This window comes from Lupinus angustifolius, chromosome LG15 (genome assembly GCF_001865875.1).
Source record: "Lupinus angustifolius cultivar Tanjil chromosome LG15, LupAngTanjil_v1.0, whole genome shotgun sequence".
Lineage (NCBI taxonomy): Eukaryota > Viridiplantae > Streptophyta > Magnoliopsida > Fabales > Fabaceae > Lupinus > Lupinus angustifolius.
Genome location: NC_032023.1, coordinates 15,094,746 through 15,109,821, shown reverse-complemented (window position 1 = coordinate 15,109,821; position 15,076 = coordinate 15,094,746). Strand labels below are relative to the sequence as shown.

The 15,076-nt window shown below is 36.6% G+C and overlaps 2 protein-coding genes across 4 annotated transcripts; both read right to left on the bottom strand.

Annotated features, from left to right (window-relative positions):
• LOC109328754 (AAA-ATPase At2g46620-like) lies at positions 385–2,402 on the bottom strand. Its single transcript, XM_019562359.1, has one exon. The coding sequence runs from the start codon at positions 2,103–2,105 to the stop codon at positions 630–632; it is 1,476 nt and encodes a 491-aa protein (XP_019417904.1). The 5' UTR covers positions 2,106–2,402; the 3' UTR covers positions 385–629.
• Positions 9,238–14,853, bottom strand: LOC109328602 (ATPase family AAA domain-containing protein 1-A-like). Of its 3 annotated transcripts, none has more exons than XM_019562147.1 (6): positions 14,511–14,708; positions 12,917–13,217; positions 11,389–11,547; positions 10,929–11,224; positions 10,321–10,453; positions 9,238–9,590 (listed from the first exon to the last, which is right to left on the bottom strand). In XM_019562147.1, the coding sequence occupies exons 1-6, from the start codon at positions 14,706–14,708 to the stop codon at positions 9,586–9,588; spliced, it is 1,092 nt and encodes a 363-aa protein (XP_019417692.1). In that variant the 3' UTR covers positions 9,238–9,585. The 3 variants fall into 3 exon arrangements, with proteins under 3 accessions (XP_019417692.1, XP_019417689.1, XP_019417688.1); XM_019562144.1 differs by lacking the exon at positions 9,238–9,590 and adding an exon at positions 9,843–9,883; XM_019562143.1 differs by lacking the exon at positions 9,238–9,590 and having other exon boundaries at positions 10,062–10,453; positions 14,511–14,853.

Sequence of the window (15,076 nt, the reverse complement as noted above, 5' to 3'; positions counted from 1 at the left end):
AGAGTCTTACCTCCAAAAACTCACCACCAGACAATGTAGTGCTTGATGAAATGCCTCATTTTCTCTATCATGACTGGTCAGAAACTGTCCAGTCCAAACAGCCAAATTATTATAGATGGCAGGCTTGTATTAATTACATACTTTGGAGTTTGGAGGTTTATTCAGGTCAAATTCATTAATTTCATTATCCACAGAATCAATTGTCTGTCAAGAGAACAACAGTCTTGTAAGTTGTTCAACAAAAGCATGCATAATAATCGAGATTAGGTATAAGTATGTATATAAGCTCAAAGATAGAGAGGCTTAATCTTCAAAAGCATAACCTTATTGATATGCATGCTTTTTCGGTATATAGTATAACCTTATTAATAAGTGCATATATGATTGGTTCAGAAGTTTATAAGAGATTATCCCGAAAAATGCTACAATATCCAGAACAAACACATTACAATGTGAATTGTTCTTCCTTTGGCTAAAGCTTAATGCCTATCATTATTTTCCGGAGATACAAGCAACATAAAAAGTTAATAAAAAAGAATACAACGATAAGATTTCTAACTGAAGAAAAAATAAAAACTACAGTATAGTGGTAATTGTTAGAACTTAGAACTTTACAAAAAAAAAATACTTTATCCGACCCGACCCTCGATCCGTGGAGCTTCTTTCTCTATGGGCCCCGAATAATTGGGCTCATCTTTCCTCCTACTTCCCAAACGCAAAAGCCCATACAGCTTTCTGAACTCTCTCACCGTATGAACACTCTCCCTACATATCACCGTACCCGGTTCAGCCCCATCATCACTGCTCCGACCCGACCCGCTATCTTTCAACATACCACTATATTTTACTTGCAAAGCGGTGATAACGGTTTTCAAGGCCCGGCTCGGCGAGTTCCGGTTCGATATCATAATCTCACCCACTTCGGCCGGGCTGAGCCGAGGCCCGGTCTGAGAAAAAACCTCTTCAACCTGAGGGAATAGCTTATGCTCCTTCAACCCTAAGTAGCTACTTGCTAAAATCTTGAACGTTGAGAAATCACATAAGGGAAAGTGTATATGAACATCAACTCTACCAGGTCTCAAAACTGCTTCATCTACCTCATCTTTTGAACCGTTCATTGTGAAAACCATCACGCGTTCTTCTCCGCAACAGGAAACGACGCCGTCCATGAAATTCAACACGCTCGATAAGCTCACATTAATAGCCGTTGATTTCGATGATAATAAACGGTCGAGATCCTCGATTACGATCATTGACTTGCTCGTCGTTTGCATCAGAAGCGTCTTCCAATCGGAACCGTCCGTTATTTTTGAGATATCGAAATCGTACACGTCGTAGTTTAAGAACTTCGCCATCGCTGCGATGAAACTTGATTTTCCGGTACCGGAAGAACCGTAGAGTAGATAACTCCGTTTCCAAACACGCCCTAACCGGTGGTGGTAGTATTGCTTTGACTTCATAAACTGTTCGAGATCGGATTTCACCTTGTTTTTCAACTCACCGTCCATTGCCACCGTGTCGAAGCTCGCGGGATGGTTAAACGGCACAGATCGCCACCGCGATCTCTCGCCAGCGCCGGTGTTTATATGCAGCTTGATTTCCTTACGACGCTGTTCTATCTCATCCGCTACTGAGAGAACGTGCTGGAAGTACTGTAAGAAAATCCTGCGCTTGTCTTTCTTCCTAATTCGGAGCACAAGTGCGGCGGAATCGGAATCATCGACGGCATGTTTAGTCCATTTTAGCTTCGCACCGAGGAAGGTGTCATCAACGATTTGGTTCGCATCGAGGTGGAGGAAAATATCGGAGGGATTTGAACCAGAGAAGAGGTTGGTGAAATCGGAATCCTGAACAGAAGGAAGAGAATCGAGATAAGTGATTATTTTCCGGTAAAGTTGATTTTCCTGAAAATTGTGATTGTATCGTGGGACTTTGAAAGATTGGTACACGTGGAAGCGATTTTCGAAGGAGAGCCACCAAGTGTTGAGGATTTGAAGTGTTGAGGTTTTGCGGAAGAAATGAAGAATTAAGAAAGAAGAAACTAAGATGAAGAAAATTGAGGAAATCATTGAGGTAGCATTAACCAAAGCAAAATGCCAAATCATGTTTGATTATTTGAAAGATGGAATTATTATAAGGCAATATGAGGAAAATGAAATGATGGTAGATTATGCAGAATGAATGGGTTGGAATAATTGGGGAATGTTGATGGTAATGTTAACGAAGCTTTAGGATGCGTTTTTCAACTTTGAAGAGGTCATTGCTACCTAAGGTCAGTGCCGGCAAATTTAATATTTCAGGGAAAGGAAGAGTTAATATAATTTGAACATGTGTTCTTCTTTGGGGTGTTTGATTTTCAAGATATTTGACCCTTGGTATTTCAGTCTAGGCTGAAATGTCATAATTACGGCTACGTAGTGTTTTTTTAAAAAAACTTGTATTAAGCTAGGTTTTGGGCCTAATAAAAATCCTATTAGTTGGTCTAGCTAATAAGCTAAAACTCTAACTTTGCAGGTCAGGTGTAATTGGTTCAGGATTAAACAAACATATAGAATTGAATTGAATCAACCTAAAATTATGATTTGGTTTGGTTATTTTTTTTAAAAATGGTTTTAATCGGTTTGGTTTTTTGTTCCACAAGATCTAAAATAATAATAAGGTGATCCTTAATACAAAATAATATAATTCTTATGGACAAATTTTTATAACATTTGAGTAAAGAAAAGTCCACATAAGAATGATAACATTGACTAACCTATAGACATGTGACAAAATGTATCAAATTCCATTGAAACAAATGAATTGGTGAACATAACTAAATTAATCTGGGTCGGTTTGGTTTAGTTCCTGCAATGAAGATCAACATAAACCAATCAAATCATCTCCTTTTGTTCAGTTCAGTTCCTAAGTATCCAAAAATCAAACTGAATCAAATCTTTCATGATTGGTTTGAATTGATTCAGCTCCAACAATAAAAATCAACATAAACTGAATCAAATCATTTCTTTTATTCGGTTTGATTCTTGAAGTATCAAAAATATCAAAATAGGACAATTACATCTAACTCAAAAAACTTATTATCAAATCTAATTTCCGTTTGTGACATTCAACTCAATTACCATAAATTTAGAACTTATATTAACATATATTGTTGTCACTCTTGTTTGTTCAATCCTAGCAAAATATTGTTGTTGTTGCTCGTTTGCCATTGTTCGCTAATATATACCTATTTGAAGGCTTATTTGATACATTTCTCCATTCATCTTTAAATATTTTTAAATGCCTAAAAAACCTATTATAAGTAAACAAGTCAAAATTGATCCTAAAAAAGCTCATTATTTAAACAATATAAGCTTATTGAACCTAAGGCATGGCCTGCGCAATCCATTTCGATCATCATAGTTATAAAATTATCTTCCATTCTGGCTTAATCCATAGAACAAGCGGACCCGGTGCCAAAGAAGGAAAAGTAAATTAATTAATTAATTAATTAATTAATTGTTTTTAATTTTGGGACACTGAAAGGGTGGAGTCAAAGACTCAAAGGGAACGTGAAAATTAAGGAGCAAATAAATTATTTTGAGTTGTCTCTTTTGATTTTGAAGGCTAGCGGGTTTAGATTGCTAGTTTTGAACTACAAACAGCTCTAGCTACTTATACCTTATTTTTTTATAGACAGACAGCTTATAGCTTATTACTTACAATTGTTATTAGTTATATTTTATTGTAATTATAAAACACCCTAATTCTTCTCGAGACATACCTAATTATTTGGTAGTTTACTCTAAGAGTCTAAGTATTATTAATATGGATATCACTACGTATTATTCTCATCAACCAATTACAACACATAGCTAATTAAAACTACATGTATGTTATTGTTTCGCTCAAATAATTAGTTATTAGTTCAAAATAATTGATATGAAAGCAAATTGATATTCTATCAAGACATTGATCTAATATTGTAAGGTATCACTGAATTCCTAATGTCGAGAGTTCGATTCCAAATAGTGACACTTTTTAGGAGGAACGGTCACGAATTCCGAAATGGATTAATTCCTTACCCAAAAAGGTGAGGGGTACCATTGGTAGTACCAAAAAACTAAATTAATATATGTTGTGGAATTACTCATATCTCTAGATAACAACAATACAAGTTATGAGTTTGGGCTGATGTAAAGAGGTTTGGGTAGAGAGCTATATATTTATGTTATGTAAACCTAATGTAACAAGGAGAAGAATAGTTAAACACTAATCCTAATTCTTTAATAATATATAGTGGTAACCGCTTTAACGCTCCCGGGGATGTAGGCACAATTGGCCGAACATCGTTACCAAATCTCTTGTCTATGTACTCTTTACTATTTGATTATTCGCTTGTTCCCAACAATTAGTATCAGAGGGCTCTTAACCCAGGTGCCAAATTTGAGGTGGGGAAGTTTGATGGAACTAGTAATTTCGGATTATGGCAAAGGAGGGTTAAGGATGTGTTGGGTCAACAAGGTCTATCAAAGACACTATGTGAGAAGAGTTGAAGGAGAAGGCTGCGGGAACCATACAACTCTATCTATAAGATGAGGTGATGTATCATGTTATGGATCTGACGTTACCAACAAAGGTATGAGAGACATAAGAGAAGTGGTTCATGTCCAAGTCTCTAACAAATAAGTTGTATTTGAAATAGAGACTCTATGGCCTCAAGATGCAGGAAGGTGCTGATTTGCAACAATATCTCAACAATTTTAAAGTGATCAATGACTTAAAGAAACTTGATGTGAAGGTTGATGATGAGGACAAAGCAATAATATAAATGTGTTATTTGCCAAATTCCTATGAACACTTGGTGACAACATTGACGTACGGGAAACACTCAATTAAATTGGATGAGATCACATATGCACTTTTGTCTCACATTCAAAGAAGACAGAATGTAGGTGAAGGATCTCAGGGTGATTATTTGTATGCGAAAGGGAGTCAAGCGCGTGGAAGGAGACAAGGCAGAAAAGATCCTGCCAAAGGGAAAAGACCAAATTTCAGCGGCAGAACACCAGTAGAGTGCTATAAGTGCAAACAGACTAGGCATTACAAAAAGGATTGTCCCAATGAATGGAATCCTAACAAGCCGGTGGGGAAAGATGGAGTATCTACATCTACAAATGTTGCACATAAAGATGACTCTGGTTACAACAATGAAGTTGATCTATTATCTGTATCATCAAACAATAGTACAAATGAGTGGATATTTGATACTGGTTATTCCCACCACATGACGCCAAACAGAGAATGGTTCACCACATACAGGGCAGACAATTTTGGTTTTGTGTATCTCGAAAATAATAAAGCATGTGAAATTATTAGTATGGGAGAACTCAGAATTGTGATGGATGATAGTGTAGTGAAGACGTTATGTGAGGTTAGGCACATACCAGATTTGAAGAAGAATTTGGTTTCTTTAGGGACATTGTAGACCAAATGATTTAGCTATAGAGCTGGTGGGGACATTGATATTCTTCGGGTATGCAAAGGTGCTCTGACTATGATGAAGGGTAAAAGGACTGCAGAGAACACTTACAAGTTGTTAGGAAGAACAGTTGTAGGTGGAGTTGTTGGAGTGGCTGAAGAGATCTCAGTAGATTCAGACCATGATGCTACAAAATTATGGCACATGCGTTTGGGACATATGAGTGTGTGTGGCATGACAGAACTATGCAAAAGAGGATTGTTGAGGGGAGTAAGCAAATGTAAGTTAGATTTGTACAAGTACTTGGGAAACAGACATGAGTTAGTTTCAAGGCTGACCAATACAGGACTCAGGGCATTCTACATTATGTCCACACTGATGTATGAGGACCCACTCAGGAACCACCCCTAGAAGGTTCTAGGTATTTTGTTACCTTTGTTGATGACTTTTCTCGCAAGGTGTGGGTATATTTTCTGAAGCATAAGTCAGAAGTCTTTGCCAAGTTCAAGGTTTGGAAGGCAGATGTAGAGAACCAAACTGGTAGGAAAATCAAATACATGATGTCAGATAATGGTACGGAGTACAAAAACTCATAGTTTCAGAAATTCTGTGAGGAACATGGCATTCAGAGACACTTTTCAGTGAAGAAGACTCCTCAGCAAAATCGTGTTACATAGATGATAAATAGAACTCTTACAGATATGGCCAGATGTATGAGACTGAATGCTGGACTTTCCAAAGGATTTTGGGCAGAGGCACTTAGTATGGCATGTTATATCATCAATAAATCACCACGGGCTTCACTGGATGGTAAAGTTGTAGAAGAAGTATGGACATGTAACCCAGTAAATTATAATATGTTACGCATATTTGGTTACCCTACTTATGTACATATACACATTGATGAACGATCTAAACTTGATCCTAAGTCAAAGAGGTGTATCTTCATTGGATATACCAAAGGCGTGAAAGGGTTCAAGTTCTGGGATCCAGTTTCCAGAAATGTGGTGTTGAGCAGAGATGCAGTGTTTAATGAGGATTTCATGATGAAACAGACAATTTTGACAGAGGTGTCCATGCCAAATGGAGAGACTTTGGGATCAAATATGATTCCAATGAGCAATGAAATGGTTCATGTGAATAAAGGCAAGGAACCATGCACTAGTTCAAGTCAAGAACATGATGATTCTCATGCGGAGAGTTTAGGTGTGCAGGAGTATCTACTTGCTAGAGACAGATACAGACGTCATATCAAACCTCCAGATAGATATGGCTTTGAGGATAGGGCTTCAGTTGCTCTCCATATTAGTTCAAGAAATCCATGTAGCTTTCAAGAGGCTATAAACAGTCAGGAGAAAGAATAATGGATGTGTGTCATGATGGAGGAGATGAAGTCTTTACAAAAGAACCAAACTTAGGAGCTTGTTCCATTGCCCCCAGACAAGTGTGCAGTTGGGTGCAAGTGGGTGTACAAAAGGAAGTTAGCAGTATTAGAAAAAGAAGGGGAAATGTTCAAGGCTCGTCTTGTAGCAAAAGGGTATCACAACAGAAGGGGATCGACTGCAATGAGATTTTCTTCCCAGTGGTGAGACACACTTCTATCAGGGCAGTGCTTGCCTTGGAAGTCAGCCGGGATATGCACTTAGAATAGATGGATGTGAAGACTGTCTTTCTGCATGGTGAATAGAAGAGAAAATTTACATGACACAACAGAGGGGTTCAGTGCAGCTGGACAGAGTCACTAGGTTTGCAAGTTGAAGAGGTCTCTATATGGGTTGAAGCAGTCTCTCAAACAGTGGTACAAGCGGTTTGACACTTATATGTTGAAGCTTGGTTATAAGCGATGTGAGTATGATTGTTGTGTTTATGTCAGAAGCCTTGACGATGGTTCTTTTATTTTTCTGTTACTTTATTTTGATGATATGTTGATTGCTGCTAATCATTTGAGTGATATCAATGAGCTGAAAGTCATGCTAGGTAAGGAATTTGACAAGAAAGATTTATGGGTTGCTAGGAAGATTCTTGGGATGGAGATTCACAAGGATAGGGGAGCTAGAAAACTATGGCTCTCCCAACAAAACTATGTTAAAAAGATATTAGAGAGATTTGATATGAGCAATGCTAAAGTAGTGAGCACTCCATTGGCAAATTACTTCAAACTTTCCCTAGATCAATGTCCAAGACAGATGAAGAGAAGAAATACATGTCAAAGGTTCCATATGCTAGTGCAGTGGGTTACTTGATGTATGTTATGTTTGTACTAGACCGGACTTGGCACAAGCAGTTAGTCAAGTATTCAAGTACATGTCGAAATCAGGGAAGCAGCATTGGGAAGCAGTAAATGGATTTTCAGATATTTGAAGGGGACTACAGGTCTCGATATCATGTTTGGCAGCCAACAGAGTAAGCCTTCAGTTATTGATTATGTGGATTGGACTATGCAGGAGACTTGGATAATAGAAGGTCCATAATGGGATTTGTCTTCACCCTTGCAGGTGGACCAATTATGTGGAGATCATCAGTTCGATCTGTTGTTGCTATATCCACAACTGAAGTAGAGTACATGGTAGATGGTGAAGCTTCTAAGGAAGCCCTATGGCTTATGGGGCTGGTAAAAGAGTTAGGCATTGAGCAAAGTGGAGTTCTGCTGCGTTGTGATAGTCAGAGTGCTCTCTTCTTAGCAAAGAACCAGGTGTATCATGCTAGGACCAAACATATTGATGTGAGATTTTATAATATTAGAGAGTTGGTAGCTTGTGAGCATATACTATTGCAGAAGGTTCACACTTCATAAAATGCAGCTGATATGCTAACCAAACCGGTTACCGTGGACAAGTTCAGACATTGCCTGAGCTTGCTGAACATTCACTAATGCTGGACTATGAGCGCCCCCAACCCAATGGCGGAAGATGGAGATTGATGATATTCGTCAAGGTGGAGATTGTTGTGCAATGACTCATATCTCTAGATAACAGCAATACAAGTTATGAGCTTGGGCTGATATAAAGGAGTTGGGGTAGAGAGCTATATATTTATAATATGTAAACCTAATGTAAAAAAGAGAAGTATAGTTAAACACTAATCATAATTCTCTAATAATATATAGTGGTAACCGCTCAACGCTCCTTGGGACGTAGGCACAATTGGCCAAACCTCGTTACCAAGTCTCTTGTTTTATTCTCTTATCTATGTACTCTTTACATTTGATTGTTCGCTTGTTCCCAACAATATATATAGAAACAGTTCCTAGCATTTGTTCAAATGGCTTAAGATTGAGAGTCAACATTGTAAGTTTTATAACCTGAATACTTAAAAACCTGTTGTATTGTAAGTTGGGAATGGGTATAAAATTGTGTTGAAAATTAAACTAATCTTACGTATAAACTCAACTATTAAAAACTTTTGTGGCCACAACAGCCCAAGAATACTATGTCTTATATAAAAACATAGGTTTAATATCTATGTCTCACACCAAACATAATAAAACAAAAACAATAATAATAATTAATCAATATTTAATACTTTTAATATGACATGTTTCTATTGATACAATATAGAATTTAGGACAATAAATTTTTGTTCCTTCTATAACTACAGTGCTATTTCTAGACCAAATAGTTATTCATAAAAACTCTAATCTCAAAATAAAGAAATGTTATTCCTTCTTGAATTACCATCAATCATGTAATTGTAAGCTAATGCATCTCTCCCTATTCTATTTTCTTAAATTTGTACAACAAAAAGTGGCAAGTAATGATGAAACCACGAACCAGGGATCAAGCAAGCCACACAGGGAAAACTAGAGAAGATAGACCACTAAGTAGTGGTCCTGTCTTCACTATATAAATATGTTTTAGGCCAAAAAGAAATGTACAAATTTGTGGTCCTAACTATAATGAATGAATGTGATGAGGAATAGCTTGCAACTTTCAAGGGTTTGAGTTAATCATCATCATATGGGGTGGCCCAGAAAGAAGACAAACACACAGGGAGGATCATTGACCCACAATGCATAAAAGTATAACCATGCCTAACCCACTCCAATGCCAGTTATTTCCCACAGGAATTGATCATTGATGGATGTTAGCAACTTGCTAGCTGCATCATCTTGATGAATCTTAAGGTTACTCTGTTAAAGTTGTTGGCATGTCAGTGTTAGATCCAACTGTATATTTAATAACCCACGAGGTGTTGGTCTAATTGCGTAAGGTCTCACTAGATCTCCAAGATGACCAAAAGGTCAAGTGTTCGATTCATAGGAGCGACATTTGTTGGGAGGAGTAGCCACGTACTCCAAAAGAGATTAGTTCCTTACCCAAAAATACTCTTGATAGTAGAAAAAAAACTGTATATTTAATATCATAGCAATGCATATGAGCCTGTATTTATGATAGTATCAAGATGACCAAAAGTAACTGAAACCTGAAATAGACATTAACCAATATTTTATGTCATTTTTATGCATCATATTATATAACAACTAGAAAGGAGGGTGGAAAACACAAAAATATATAGCTTTCCATTTACTGTATAGTAATCAGAGATTCAGTTTTGCATAAATGGAATATTAAAACGTGCTACAAGGATTGACGTATCAAACATTGAACAAAATGCAACAATGGGCAAACACCATTTTATGATCAAGATATAATATGTTCTATAATCAGTATAACTAAGGAAGTAATTGTTGGCACAGTTTGGACTAGGCTTAATCCTAAATGACAGTAGAAGAATAAATATTCTAGCCTACAAAAAGTGATGATTTTAAGGATCCTGAGCATCTGATTGGTGGAGGTTAATCATGTTAGAAACCACAAGCTTAGAGAATTCGTTGATTGCAGCTTGAAGCGGATAATCACCTGTCTCACTGTGCACTGTGAATCTTGATGGTGATTGTAGGCTTATTCCTCCATATTCACTTGCAGCAACATTTGTCTTCTGTGAAGTGGCAAGGGCCTTCTCGAAATCTAACTGAGACAAAAACCTGGGCACCTGAAATGTGAAACATTGACAAAACAGTAAGTAAATTTCAATATCTTCACAACACTTCCCTGTGTAACTTACAATAAAAAATGGAAAGGAGACATCGTATTAAGAACAGATGCTATGTAAAAAGCATACATTGCAGCTTGAAAAGTTCAACAATGTATCATCTGAAAATCATTAAAAAGACTTGATATATGAAAAACATCTAACGCGGAGTCACAAATTGATCTGCAAATCTGGTAAGTGGTTTCATTGACCAGAGATGCAGTTCAAGCACGCAAATATAACTTCGGGTGCATATAATACTTCTTTCTTTTTTAATAGACATACTAAAAAATGATTTGCTCTCTAGTCAGAAAACTTGAAGCTGGTATGGATATAAATTTGGTTGTCAGCTGTAGATAGCATATTATCCACTACCACGAAAAATGAAAAAATTATAGCGAAAGAGAAATGACACGAGAAAAACAAATATACTAACAGAAGATCGTTTCCCTTTCTTCTCTTCATCCAGAAGTTCTCTGATAGGAAAATAGGCAGCCTTCTTGCAGAGATCGAATAGATCTGAACCAGTGTAACCCTCACATAAACCAGCTACATGACCAAAGTCAATGTTGTCTTCGACCCTCTCACCCTTTAAGATAACCTTCAATATTTCAGCCCTCTCTCTCTGGTCTGGAACTCCAATCTCAAAGGCTTGAGGAAGACGCCGAAGTATTGCCTCATCAAGTTCTGAAGGGCGATTAGTCGCTGCAAGGACCATAACTCGCGCATTCTCTACAAACAAAGAAAGACAATATAATCTAATTAATAAACTTTACCAAAATAAAGACTTCAGAATACTAACAAATCCATCAAAATTGCTTTTATCATAGTTTGCAACTTATTTTGAATGTTTCCACATCAAAAGAAAGTTATATGATAACAAGTTTAAGACTTACGATCTGTGGTAAACCCATCCCACAAAGCCATGAATTCAGTTTTCATGTTTAACAAAGCCTCATGATCTGTTGTACGACGTTGACCCAAAAAGCTGTCAACTTCATCAATGAATATGATAGCAGGCTGGAGCTTATGAGCCAGGCTAAATACGGCAGCCACTGCAGAAGAACAGCAGATATCAAGAGTAAACCAACACAAAGCCACAATTCAAATAAAGTCCACAAAACATAATTAAACAATTAAAAAAATTAGATACAAAATTATATAATCTAATTATGAAGCATGATTTGGAACCAAGAAGCCTTTGCTAACTAAGATTACTGATTAGAAAATTGCCCTTTATACCAAGTGGCTCAACAGCTTCTAGACTTCAACAAAACAACCACATATCTGCTAATCCACAATCAGTGTAGATTCTGTAGAACATATACAGATGTAGCACATCAATGTCGAAAGGATTAGAAAAGTAAAGTATAATGATTTGTAAGGATGGCAAACTCAACCATAACAAAATAAATGGGAGTCATTTCACTCATTCTACAACTGGGATTGTTTGTAAGATCTTAATCTTATTATTTTTAATAAGATTAAATATGTCTATGTGTGGTTGATGCTATACATAGTCAATCCTAAGTCCGGATAAAAGGTGAAGATTGTGTCAGGCAGTTGACAACCAACGTAAAACTTTGTCAAATCTGTATGATATGGATCTAAATCTTATTATTTTTTAAAATTCAGTTCTTATATTACCTTCTTTCAGAAAATAGTATATTCCAGACAGATTATAAGCTTTAAGTAGCAATGAAAATTTGTCAAACAGCCTTCAACAGGTGGTGGGATGGGAATTGGCTTCTATCATGAGAAGATATTTGATCTGCTATTAGCTCATTTTACAGATGCCAGGACACTACCAATCTGAAAACAACAGATTGCTATTAGAAGAACTGAGAGCCTCATTCATAGACCAGGTTGAAACATCAGTACAAATTGATCTGATGTCAAACAGCTGATTGGGAATTTGGAAGCCAGAAAAAAGCTCAACCATGCAGTCGTAAGTTTTACCTACATACTCTTTTCAAAAAACACGGTCCAATTTAAATAGACCATGAACAGATCTTTCCTGAACAAAAGTATGACACCAATTTTATTCCAATAAACATTAATACCAATGTAGGACATGGGCGTAAGACAGTACAAAATGGATTAACCTCCACTTGATCTCCTCTTCTTACCTAAAGCGTGATTTTACCATCTTTCTTACAATAGGAGAAACCTCATCTTTCTCCCTAATGCATTTGCACTATAAAACTATAGTCAATGATAAAATATACTACATTACCTACAGTTGAACTTTGGTATGTACACATGCATGTTTATGAAAAAGAGGGGAAAAACATATAGCAGAGCTTTAATTTGTTGAACTAGAAAATCATAACAGTCCATGAGAAAAGAGGATTTCAAAAGTGAAGATGCTATAGTTTTATAGTGTATCATATAAGTAGCCATAAAAAGATACTAAGCACTTACCAAGCTTTTGAGCATCACCAAACCACTTGCTCATCAGGTTTGATATCCTCACATTAATAAAAACAGCTTCTGACTCCTTAGCAATAGCTTTGGCAAGCATGGTTTTTCCTGTTCCAGGCGGTCCATACAACAGAACCCCCCTTTGTGGTCCAAGAAGCTTACCATGAGAAAACAAGTCAGGTCTTTTTAGCGGCAGAATAACAAGCTCAAACAAAGCTTGCTTGATTTTTTCCAGTCCCCCAATAGAATTAAACTCTACATCAATATCGTCGGGATTTATCACATCACAGGCTATGACATCCTGTAAACAGCAAAGGGCACAATTAAAAATAAAAAATAAGACATAATATGGTCCATTATCTTTCACAAAACATAAAACTATTCAACCAAAACAAAGATAAGGCCATGTATTCATATAGGATATGGATATGTATTAGGAAGTAGTACTTCTTTTCTATTGTCATTTTAGCTTCTTCACTTATCAAAGAAAATGATCAATATTAGGAAATATAATAGATTAATTCATAAAGAATTGAGAAACAGTTTTTCATAATACATGTGCCTAGAGCTAGAAAATGTGCTGATCATAGAGGTGACGTGATAACAGCAGTACAGCAACAACTAATCGTTACCTCTCCATGAAGATAATAACAACACCAGAAGTTAGTTTTAACATCAAAACTAAAGCTTAACTACATAAGAGCACATTATTCCTCATTTCCTCCTATGCAAAATGGCAAAGAATGACAGAATCGAGCATACAGACACAATTATACATAGGCCACCTGGGAAGGTCACTACCCTAAAATATGCAATTCTATATCATTCCCTCCCAGACACTTATCATCTATGAAGCACATGCTAAAAATACGATAACAGTGGGATGAGATACTAATATGGCAATACGACAATATCTAAAAAATATAAGGTATGATACAGCTGCCTATATATGCATATCAGTATAAATAATCATAAAATAATTCCAATATCACATAATTGGCAATACAACAAGCCAGCACATTCCCCAGTAACTAACAAGTAAATATCTTCCTCTCGGACAAAAGCCACTGCTGTATCACTCATTCTAAATTATTATTCCTCCCTTCCTCGACCTCTTCTTTCATAACACAATATCACCCAAAAAACACTAATCAGTAATCACAGGACTGAACATATAGAAAAGCTTGAACTGGATAGAATAAAGTCATATTATTCTTCTGTAGCTCATATAACACTGCCATGCCTTCCCTCCGTCATCTTTGACAGGAGGTAACACTTCCAGTCGGCACACCCTGTACCATTCAAATTTCTTGATTTCTATTCTCACTCAGAACAGAACGGTAATAAAAGTTAGCGATACAAGTCAACTCCTAACTCTCAAAATCTCAAAGTTCCATACTTATACCTCTTTACCCAGAATGCCACAATGATAAAGCCACCATATTCTTCCCATATAAACATCTTATGTTATCCTGGTACACACATTTTATGTTTCAGGTTCTACCCCACTTATTTGGAAACTAATGATACAAATCTCCAAATTCACAACATAAAAAACAAAACAAAAGGGTCATAAATGAATGCAAAATGAAACCTCATAAGGGTTTGTTTGAATAAGTGGTCGACCAAGACGCTTAGCAATCTCTTTCTTATGCTCTAAAGCCTTCTTCGATGCCTCGCGGTTCGGGTCAAGTTGTCGGAGCCCCGTGAACAACACCAAGCAACTCAGAGCTGCACTTGCTGCGTACAATAGCAGCTCGTGCAGTAACCTCGTGTCTGATGAACCACCCATTATTCCTTTTCTTTCAAACAATTGAAATTTGAAGTGAAAACGATATGGGTAAGTTGAATTCACAAACAAGCTTGTTTTTTTATTTTCTATTAGTCTTATCGCTATCTGAAATTCTTGGGAAGGAGGAAATAAGAGAAGGGAAAATAATACGAATGGTTTGAGTTTGAGGATGACGAAAGGGGGCTTCTTTTGGGCTTGTTTCTTCCCGCCCAATGGGCCGGGCTTATTTCAGGTAAAAACGTTGTTGTTGATCCAAGCCCGGGAGGGTTGGATAAGCTTTAAAATTATCTTTTTTATGTACTAATTTTGTCATCTTATGTTATGCTAAAAATCTAATCCATTTTGAATACATGATTGTTTCATCCAAT